Source organism: Capsicum annuum, chromosome 7 (genome assembly GCF_002878395.1).
Source record: "Capsicum annuum cultivar UCD-10X-F1 chromosome 7, UCD10Xv1.1, whole genome shotgun sequence".
Classification (NCBI taxonomy): domain Eukaryota; kingdom Viridiplantae; phylum Streptophyta; class Magnoliopsida; order Solanales; family Solanaceae; genus Capsicum; species Capsicum annuum.
Genome location: NC_061117.1, coordinates 224,499,032 through 224,509,917, shown reverse-complemented (window position 1 = coordinate 224,509,917; position 10,886 = coordinate 224,499,032). Strand labels below are relative to the sequence as shown.

Below are 10,886 nucleotides of genomic sequence, written 5' to 3'. Positions count from 1 at the left end.
GTAAGAAGCCAAGGAATCTTCTCTCTCGGAATACACTACACCTCTCGGGTAGTGTACGCAGTCCAAATCACTACCCGAGTGGTGAGAGAGAGGCTGTTCTCAGTAGGCCTCCGGCTTAAGACAAAAACAGTCTAGAAAAGTCTTAGTGTAGGAACAAGAAACAAACAAGATTATCATAATGAAATACTGCACATCACCAACATCCTTCGCTTCTTTCTATGTAGTATTATGTCCTTGACGCTCGGAATATACTATTCTTAGAAAATGAAACAAAGGTAAGAGACTGAAAAGAAGTCGTACACGTAGCCATTAATACACGAAAGAGTTTTGTCAATTACTGTCCTAAAATGAAACACCTGATTACTTCCCTTGCAGACTATTAACTCACAGTTATGATTACGAAAACAAACAGTTGTTAAAACAGGAACTGCTGCTGAGCTTAATTGAACCTTTATAGCTAAAGCTGAGTTAAAATTCTTGAGTTTCACACGTTAAAAGTTTCAAAAAAAAACAAATAAGAAAAAGTATAAATGTTGGTTATATTTCTAACAACCAATTCTAAATCTAGCTATTGGATAGGATTTTCATTGAAAGGGCTTCAGAAGTAAATATACGAACAAATCGAAGGCGGTTCAACATCTATTATATATGCATAAAAAATAATTTTTACCATATAAAAATAGTATAAAACAAAATAATTTTCCGTCGAAAGGGGTTCAGATAACCTGGAGCAAAAGGTAGCTCCACCACTGATTGGATATAGCTTACAAGTTATTAAGACTTATTATTCATTAAAAGATTAGTATATTACACTTACTTTGCAACGTGACAAGCTTAATCGTGCGTAAGTAGCAATAAAAGTTATTCATAATAGAGTTTCTGAAATTCGCTCCAGATTAAGGAAATTTATTATACACTTCCTCCATCAAATTATCCGTCCCAAATTGAGATGATACATTAATTAAGAAAAATAATTAATAACATGGCTAGTTTACAATAGTACCCCTATCAAATGATGTATACATTTTAATTTGAAGAAAAAGTAATTAATACAAAGGGTAAAACTTGAAAAAAAAATATTGTCTCTTATTGATTAATGAAAAAAGCAAGGAAAATGAGAAATCAAATTAGAAAATTTGGGACGGAGGAAATACTACAATTCCTTCTTTTCAAATATACAGAGCCAATTTTTATTGTATCGGTAATGCAAAGTTAATTTCAAAAACTATTACTTTCAATATTTTAAATTGTTTGACCTACTTAATTTTTCAATTCATGTAAAAACGAATGTCTCTTTATATGTCTAAAACCACCAGATTAAAAAATATTATGATATATATATTTAATTTAAGAATACAAGATTCAAAAGTTCGTTACTATTTTAGACTCCATTCAAATTAAAATAGGTCCAACAAATTAAAACGGTGGAGCAACAATTATTCAAGTATCACTATATTTGTCATTAAAAAGAGTCGTCCCTCTTTCCTAATTTCATTAAGTGACTATATAAAGCGTAAAGGACAGCCAATGTACATATAAAATTTAAAAGGCAGTCCGCCTGCTATGCATAGTGCCCGTGAAAGAGTCTCACCACAATAGTGTAAAAAATATATAACACTCAAATTTATATTTTTAAAATACAATTAATAAAATTAATTTAATAAAATAAACTGTTACTAAATATTTTCTTTAAAGATATTGTTCGATTATCCCAATTAAAATGAAACGGAGATGGAATTTGATAATTAGACCTTACCTTATGCTAAACTTTCCCAAAGATACGACTCCATAGCTAAACAAACACAATTTTTTTGTTTGGTTCCATTCGATGTCCGGTACCTGTATTGAAATTCGATTTACCAAGAATTTTTTCATACTCAAAATTCGAATCCCGACTAATCTGAATTCGTACCACGTAAGATATCATTTGAGAAAAATACTTTTTCTATATCCAGGACTCGAATTCATCGAGCACCACATGCTTTGGCGGTAACACAATTAATTACTACAACTAACCTTTTACTTTCAATTTCCAATCATAAAAAAAAAAAAAAAGAGAAAAATGAGGCAGAAAACCCTCCGAGTTTGCAATTCTAAAAAGGGAAAAGTGGGTCTACAACTTATCCCTTTTACAAAAATTAAGGCCCTGAACAACTGCAACTGCATTAGTTATCTCAATAACTTCGCTCAGTTGTCGAACAATTTTGATAGTTATCAAACAACTTAAGACAGTTATCGAACAATTTTCATAGTTATTGAACAACTTCACAAAATTATCGAACAACTATCAAAAGTTATTCGACAAATTAAAAGAAGTTATTGAAACGAAAAAACTAAAAAGAAAAAATTAATCCTTCCATCTAATTTTAAAAACGTAACCTCACTTAATTGAACAATCGCTTTAAATCGAAATTCCCCTAAAAAAAAAGAAAAGAAAAAAACCCAAATATATAATCTCCCACGTTGACATTGACATTCCAAAACATTTCTTCAAAATCACAAAATTCACTCTATAATCTTCACCTCTACCCTAACCTATCTCAAAAATTCATCAAATCTACTGAGTCTGCCCAAAAAAAAATAAAAAAAAAAAAAAATAGTCCATGGCAGGCTCAGGCTCAGGCTCAGTTTCTTTTTACCTTTTTCTATCTCTACTCCTTAATTTTTCAACTACACATGTTAATTCCAATGAACAAGGCTACATTTCATTTGATATATCAAATAAAGGCCTTGATTTTATCAAACAATTTCTAGTACAAATGGCTGAAACTTCATTAGTTCCACTTGACTTACCTAAAATTGAGAAATCAAAGCATATTGCTCTTATTGGTACAGTTAATATTCTTATTTCAAATCTTAGTATTAATAAAATTCATGTAATTTCTTCTACTGTTAAAGCTGGTGATACTGGTATTGTTATTAGTGTCTCTGGTGCTTATGCTAATATGACTATGAATTGGGGATATGAGTATTCCAATTGGTGGCTTCCTGTTCCTGTTATGGATAGTGGGGTAGCTTCTATTCAGGTAAAATCTTGAATTTGAATCTCTTTTTTTTTGTTCTTTTTGAGATAAAGGTGAAATCTTGAAAATTGAGAAATTCTTGATGAATAGCTTGGTATTGATTAAAAATGGTGTCTTTATGGTCATATTTGAGCTTTGACTATTTAGTTTTTTGTTTTCTTATAATCGTGGTGTCTGGGCCAGCTTAGGGTTTAGATAGGGGTGTGTGGAGGATACGGATCAGGTTAGAAGGTTAATAGGTAGTAGTTGTCTTTATGGTCATATATGAGCTTTGATTATTTAGTTTTTTTTTTTTGATAATTGTGGTGTCTGGGTCATCTTAGGATTTAGAAAGGGGTGTGTGGAGGACACGGATTAGGGTAGAAGGTTAGTAGTCGTAGTATTGCTCAAGTAGTTTTTTTTCCTTCGATTTCTGTTACTATATGTTGTTTCTTATTCCTCGATGACCGTATTGTTTTGTTGTATTACCTTTGTTGAATCCAATGAATAAGGGTACATATCACTAGATATATCAAACAAAGGCCTTGATTTTGTGAAACAATTAGGTGCATGCTATAGTCCTAGGTTTATCTTTCTGGTATTGGGGATGAGTTGACCGGCCTTAGTAGGCTAGCGAACTTATGAACCACCATAGGATCGGAGGTAAGGTTTATGGCCCCCTCCTTGTATTTCTTTTTTGATTTCTTTTTATGATAAGGCCTGGGAGTGTTGCTGAGCCCTTGACCCCCTCAAGGGTCATTAAAGTAAAAAAAGCCACAAAATTTCATTGCCCTTATTTCGGAAGTCTAAAGTCCTTCTTTCACCAAATCCGACCAACCTTTATTTATGGGATATTTGGAGGAGAGCTTTGTAAATCTCAAAAATTCTCTCTAGCTCGAAGAATTTGAATTTCTAGTACAAATGGCTGAAACATCATTAGTTCCACGTAACTTACCCAATATTAAAAAATCCATACATATTTCTATTATTGGTACAGTTAATATGGTTCTTTCTAATATTAGTATTAATAAAATTCATGTAGTTTCTGCTACTGTTAAAGCTGGTGATAATGGTATTGTAGAGTTTCCGGTGCTTATGCTAACATGACTATAGATCAGGAAAATGAGTTTTCCAATTGGTGGCTTCCTGTTCCTGTTATGGATAATGGAGTAGCTTCTATTCAATAAATTCTTGAAAATTTATGTGAAATTGTTGGTGTAATTAGCTTACGATTGATTAAAAATGGTGTCTTTATGGTTATATATATTTACATTAATTCTTTATTTTTTGTTTTTTTTGATAATCGTGATGTCTGAGCCAGCTTAGGATTTAGATAGGGGTGCGTGTAGGATTCGGGTTAGGGTAGAAGATTAGTAGGTAGTAGTTGTCCTGCAGTTCGTTTATATTAGTAGTCGTAGTGTTGCTCTAGTAGTTTCTTGTACTTCGATTTCTGTTACTACAAGTTGTTTCTCGTACCTTGATTATTGTATTGTTTTGTTGGAGTTTGGATTTTGCTACTATCTGTTTTTTTTGTTATTATTGTTGTTTCTTTTACTTGTGTTACTTCTTTTTTGGGACCACTTTGGACTATTTTTCCTTGAGTCGAGGGTCTGTGGAAACAACCTCTCTACCTCTGTGGTAGGGGTGAGGTCTATGTACACTCTCTCCTACCCAGATCCCACTTTGTGGGGTTACATGGGTTATGTTGTTGGCTTATGTTTTATGGTGCAGCTGTTATAAATGAATGACAAGTTCAGTAACTTTAGAAGCTAGAGCTCAGCCTAAGTAATGTGCAAAAAACACTAAGTGATTTTTTCCATATGTTCAAGCATTGGTGGACAAAGTTACTCGGTATCTGTGTTGAGTTAGCAGGTACCTTGTGGAACCAGTCGAGGTGTGCAAGCTCAAAAAGAAACATAAAAGTATTTTATGTGTTTGGGTGTGGCACGAATAAGTATCCAATTACTTTCGAGCTGCAAGAAAAGAGACTTCTATAGAAGCCAAACCTTGAACTATATAAATGCAATTCTATCTTGTTTGTAGTAGGCACATGAGGAACACAGTCATAGGTAGTGCATGCTGTGCAAGCTTTTGCGACTGTGGATAGTTTCTTCAATATCCATTTCACTTTATTGGGACCGATTTGTTAAGAGTACTCAATAATTTGTCTTTCTAAGACAAACTATGGATTCTTAAAGACTGAAGGTTATCTATGATTTTTACTAACATAAAATTCTTTAATCAACTAAAAGGACCCCTCACAAACACCAACCATTATGTAAGTGTAGCAACACGATTAGTCATTAACTTCCTGCCTGTTTAATCTCAACACTGCCATGTCTAGTTTTACTTTGCATCTTTTCTCCTTGTATCATCATAGTTAAATTTGATAGTCTGGCATATTCATTCTCATTTTTGTTTGTCATTTATGGTCGTCCACTTTCTTCATTATTCAATGCTTGTGAATGCTACAGAAAATACATAAATGTTTCTTTTCCTATAGGTTGAAGGTATGGATGTTGGAATTTCTTTCAATCTAACGAATAACCAAGGATCTCTTATGCTTACTCCCCTGGACTGTGGATGTTCAGTGAAAGATATATTTATAAAGTTGAATGGTGGAGCATCCTGGCTATATCAAGGGTACCATTTTCAACTATAGTTTCTATTTGAAAAATTATCTCTCAAGTGTTGCACTCTCTCAACACACACACATGCCCGCTAAAGAATGGTGGAAACCCTATTATACTTGTATGAATGTGATCTTTTCAAGTTTGATGTGCCATGGTCAAAGCATAAGAAAGAGATCGTTCAATGTCACTTTAATTTCAATTTGCAACAGTTCTTTTCTGCAAGCGTGCGGCAAAAACGTACCAATATATTTCCCTAATTAAAAAAATATTAAGATACTTCAAAATCTGTATTTTGTAAGGCATTAGGTTGCATTGTAACATTGTTTGTTTGAGACTCTTCATATCTATCACTGCATATTCCTTCTTGGAAAAAACACTAATTTCTGAGCTGTACGTAAATGGCGTCTGAATACAGAGTCATTAGCTGTTGGTGAACAGATCTTTCAAAGTTCAAATGAAAAATTCCTTAAACTAGTGTATATTCTTATTTACTCTTCTGGTTTTGGTGTTGTATTCGTTCAAGATTTATCCCGTGCCTATGTGATATCCTCACCATCCAATGTGACTGCTATGATATTTTACTTGAAAAATTTATCACGTTCCCTGAGTTTGCTTCCTCGATAACTTTTACTGGCATCATTGTGATTTCTCTTTGTTACATTCAGGTTGATTGAGGCTTTTGAAGGTAGATTAACTTCTGCTGTAGAAAATGCTATTTCGAAGAAATTGAGACAAGGAATTGTGAAGCTCGATTCATTATTGCAGTCCTTACCAAAGGATATTCCAATAAGAAATATTGGTGCTTTAAATGTCACCTTTGTTGGCGACCCACAATTGCGAGACTCTTCTCTTATTCTTTCAATTAATGGGTTAATTAGTGCCAAGGAAGCACATGCAGCACCTGCTTACCCACACTTATTTGCATCTCTAGAACACTTATTAGCATCAATTCCTTTGAAGGACCCGGCAAGCATGGTTACTATTTCCTTGCATGAAAAAGTTTTAGCGTCTGCATCATCTGTTTACTATGATGTAAGTCCTTCAGCTACCCTTTCCAAGTGAATCAATGCAGAACTAGAAGAATATTGATTATTTTCTAGCATCATTCCCTTGGCCTTTACATTGATACATTTATTCTATGACTGAATTTGATCATTTAACATGCCTTGTTCCAATATATTCTATGAAAATTAGTTTAACAGATTTTCTCAACATTAAGCCCCCGTCAAATTCGACTTGTGCAAGTTGAATTTCGGGGTATTACACTGCACGACTTGTATCTAATATTTGCCATCTGTTCAGGCCAATAAAATGCACTGGATTGTTGACAAAATACCTGAACAGTCCTTGTTAAACACTGCTGGATGGAGGTTTATTATCCCACAACTTTACAGGCGATATCCAAATGATGACATGAATCTGAATGTTTCCATATATTCTCCACCCCATCCGAAAATTGATGATGATCAGATTGATCTGACGATTCACGCAGATGTCGTGATTAATGTTTTGAATTCAGGTGAAGTGACACCAGTTGCATGCTTTTCAATGGTAAGCTTCGTAAACGGATCAACATTTCCTACATAATATTTGTCCATTTCCTTGCAGCTATTAGCTATTTGTAATTCATTATCACTCTTTCTGGAATGGACCTCACTCTGATGAAACCTTGCTTAATTGCAAGACTAAAACTAAAGGTTGAAATTAGAAGTGAAATGAGCTTCTTACAAAATAAGTCGGTTGATTAAGAAACATGTGCAAATATTTTAGTTTTATTTATAACAGGGATGTGTTTATATCAAAACTATATCTTCATTTATTGTGTTTTAACTCTTAATCAATCAAAGTCAAATTCGTTCGGATCTATCTTTGTTCTTAATAACCCTTGACATGAAAATGATGCAGTGTTTGATATTGGCTGTATTGAGAATGCGCAATACATATCTGAGGCCTACTTTACAATCCGTTCGGTATCTTTATTAAAATTGGAACTTTGCATATTCAACAGAAGAGAAAACTAGTCATGGATCAGCTGTAAAGAGGCAAAAAATAATTTGTTTGTGTTGCTACCTGTAAAAAATTGGATTGGTATTTTTATCATGTTGGATGCTTGCGACTTTTATCTATGGTCCTTTGTCTTGAGCTGGGGGTCTATCGGAAACAGCCTCTCTACTTCTTCGGAGGTAGTGGTATGGACTGCATACATTTTACCCTCCCTAGACCCCACTATCCCCACTATGTGGGAATATACTGGGTTTGTTGTTGTTGTTGTTGGTGGTGGTATTTCACTATTCTTGGAGATGCTAAAAACGATTGTCGTCAACAGTTTTGGACCTTTTCTCATTACTTTTTGAGTGCTAACAGTATTAGTAGTTGAAGAACTCCACAAAGAGGACAACTAAATTTGCTGATTCTACAACAGTTATTATAAAGTTATCTCTTAGTTTCATTTGAATAAATTTGGAACGCGTGAAGAAGCACCAGGAAAAGATGTCAACGCAGATCTTAAATGATTAAATCACTTGCGTAGTTAACATGTTTCGTGAAGGGATTGAACCTCAGTTGCCTTCTTTTAAGTCCTAGTTCTGTCAAAGACTTATACATGACTTCTCATCCTTTTGATTGCAGATAGTCAGTGGTTCAGCTTCTCCATGGATTTCCAAAAATAGTCTTGGAGGAAGCATTGGATTGGATGAATTTTATCTATCTTTGAAATGGAGTAAAATTGGCAATTTTCATGTGAATCTAGTTCGGGTATATCTTCAGTTCATGTATATTATTTTCCAGTTCACTGTGTGTTTAGTTGAGGATGCAACTCTGATGCACTTAAAACATGGGTCATTTGGTGTGAGGTATAAGGGATAAATAATCCCGGGATAAAATTAGTTCCCCCCTTCCCCTTACACCATAGTGATGGGATAACTAATCCCGAGTTATCCCGGGATAGCTAATCCCGGGATAAGTTTCCCAACCAAACGAATAAGTATAGAGTCACCTGGTACCTTTTCTGGGTCATGATGTTCATTAAAAAGTTTTTTTTAATATCATAGTACGAAGATACAAAAGCATTTAAGAAATGGCCATTTACTCTTCTTGGTAGTGGACCCGAACTATCAGTAGTGATGCTTGCTCTGTACAACTCTCTTTCTTGCTTATTGCTGTAACTCTTTGTTTTTTATATTCATGACATATGTCAACCTCAGATGTCACGGATAGTACTATATGCACTGCTTTAAACGTTGCATCAATTTGACCCCTCTGTTATGTTGTTATTTCGGTCTTTGGTAACAGCCTCTCTACCTCCCCGAGGTGGTGGTAAGGTCTGCGTACACGTTACCTTCCGCAGACCTCACTTTGTGGGATTTTACTGTATGTTGTTTTTGTTGTTATGTTGTTATTCATTCATTTATTTATCTCAAATAGTCGCTAGGCTTTTTAGCTGTGTATCTGGTTAGTGGAATGAAAATAAGGGTGCATACTGTCATAAGCGCTGCTGCGTCAGCATGATAAACACTTAGGTGAGTAAAACAATGTGTATGTTTACCAGTTATGGATGATTGAAGGAGGATACAGAGTCAATTCGTATTCTCCCTTCTATTTTGTTAAGACATGTACGTATTCTAAGAGCAACATGTGGCCTCTGTACATGCTGAATCATCAGCCTATCTCCGTATTTCATTTCATCCCATTACGATTTATATCAGCTTTGGAGATTGTTTTACCATGTGATTCTGTGACAACAAAAAACACAGTTCCTCCCTTCTTTAGGTGATGATAAAACTGACCCGAACTCTGAAAACTCTTGCAGGTACTGATGTCAACTGCACTGCGGACCGTGATCCTGCCATACATAAACATAAAACTTGCTAGAGGATATCCGCTGCCCACATTCCACGGCTACATGCTTCAAAATGCCAAAATCCTGTGCAGTGATTCATGGATTAAGATTTGCAGCGACGTTGCAGCTGTCAAACAATTAAGTATAAGTTAGTTCCTACATCGTATGGTTGTGACCTATGTCGTTTGGACCCTCTAAAAATGCCGCTACACCCATGTCAGACACTCAAAAAATGCATAGGTTTTGGAGGATCCGTATGTTTGAAGAGTCGGCGCTAGGAAGGATTTGTTAGTTCCTCAATCCCACTGTACCAGACCTTGTACTGAAATGTAGTTGCACATTGATAGACAAAAATGTAAACTAGGTGTAGAATGTGTTTGCTATATGCATGTTGCTTATATAGCTATTGTAAATCCTTCTCTCTTGTTATATTCATGTAGATTCTCTTTATACCATGACCTTCATATGCTTGTATAGCTCTTCAATGGAAAAACATGAATATTCCAAAAATTATGTGGAAGTTTTCAGGTGAAAATTGATCATTGTAAAAATAGATAAAAGATGAATTAAGATTGATGCACAAATTTGAGATTGGTTAAAAGGGCAGCCGGTGCATTAAAGCTACCGCTATGTGCAGTGTCCGGGGAAGGGTCCAACCACAAGGGTGTATTGTACGCAGTCTTACCTTGCATCTCTGCATTTCTGTCAGAGGATGTTTCCAAGGCTTGAACCCGTGACTTTTTGGTCACATGACATCAACTTTACCAATTACTTCAAGGCTTCAAAGAAATTTGAGATTGGTTGTTGTCAATTTTAAGCTCTATTATAATGTGGGGTCCTTGAGCTGAGGGTTTATCAGGAACGACCTCTTTATTTCACATTGGTAGATGTAACATTTGCATAAGTTCTATCTTCTTCGAACTTTATTCATGAGACAACACTGGCTATGTTGTTATATTATGTTTTGGGCTCATTCATATCCTTAATTGATATGGAAGATAACTTTTGGTGTAGGGGTGAAAGTCGTATGATACATGATTACTATCTTATATGCAATAACAATAAACTCAGTGAATTTCCACCAAGTGGGGTCTGGGGAGATTACTATCTTATATGGTTCGAAAAATAGACATTCTTTGATCGTGGGATGGGAAGGGGGTGGAGGGGAGTTTGTCGTGAGTCCGGAGCTGGAAGGGTTAATTTTTGGAGTAAAAATACCAAATGAGACAATGAATGTTGGCAAAAAAAAATCAAATGAGACAAAACACCCCTGGCCCAACAATTTAGAAGTTGCTGGTGGACTAGCGACTTGTAAGTCGTTTTTCTATGAGTCATGAACGTTTGTAGCAAATTAGATGGTGACGGAATAATCATGCATGATATTTTTTATTTCTCAACTCTATCAAAAAAAAT

The 10,886-nt window shown here is 34.9% G+C and overlaps 1 protein-coding gene across 1 annotated transcript; it reads left to right on the top strand.

Annotated features, from left to right (window-relative positions):
• The first annotated feature begins 2,400 nt into the window (after positions 1-2,400).
• On the top strand, positions 2,401-9,923 carry LOC107878761 (putative BPI/LBP family protein At1g04970). The gene is made up of 6 exons (XM_016725875.2): positions 2,401-3,026; positions 5,506-5,645; positions 6,301-6,667; positions 6,938-7,186; positions 8,264-8,389; positions 9,444-9,923. Exons 1-6 carry the CDS (start codon positions 2,604-2,606, stop codon positions 9,624-9,626), a joined length of 1,488 nt encoding a protein of 495 aa, XP_016581361.2. The 5' UTR covers positions 2,401-2,603; the 3' UTR covers positions 9,627-9,923.
• The last annotated feature ends 963 nt before the right edge of the window (positions 9,924-10,886 follow it).

What these genes read in the sequence shown, in the direction of transcription:
- LOC107878761 (XM_016725875.2), top strand. Translation starts at nt 2,604, where the DNA reads ATGGCAGGCTCAGGCTCAGGCTCAGTTTCTTTTTACCTTTTTCTATCT. An exon ending in CAGTTGCATGCTTTTCAATG is followed by an intron (nt 7,187 to 8,263) that starts GTAAGCTTCGTA and finishes TTTTGATTGCAG; the next exon opens with ATAGTCAGTGGTTCAGCTTC. An exon ending in TTCATGTGAATCTAGTTCGG is followed by an intron (nt 8,390 to 9,443) that starts GTATATCTTCAG and finishes AAACTCTTGCAG; the next exon opens with GTACTGATGTCAACTGCACT.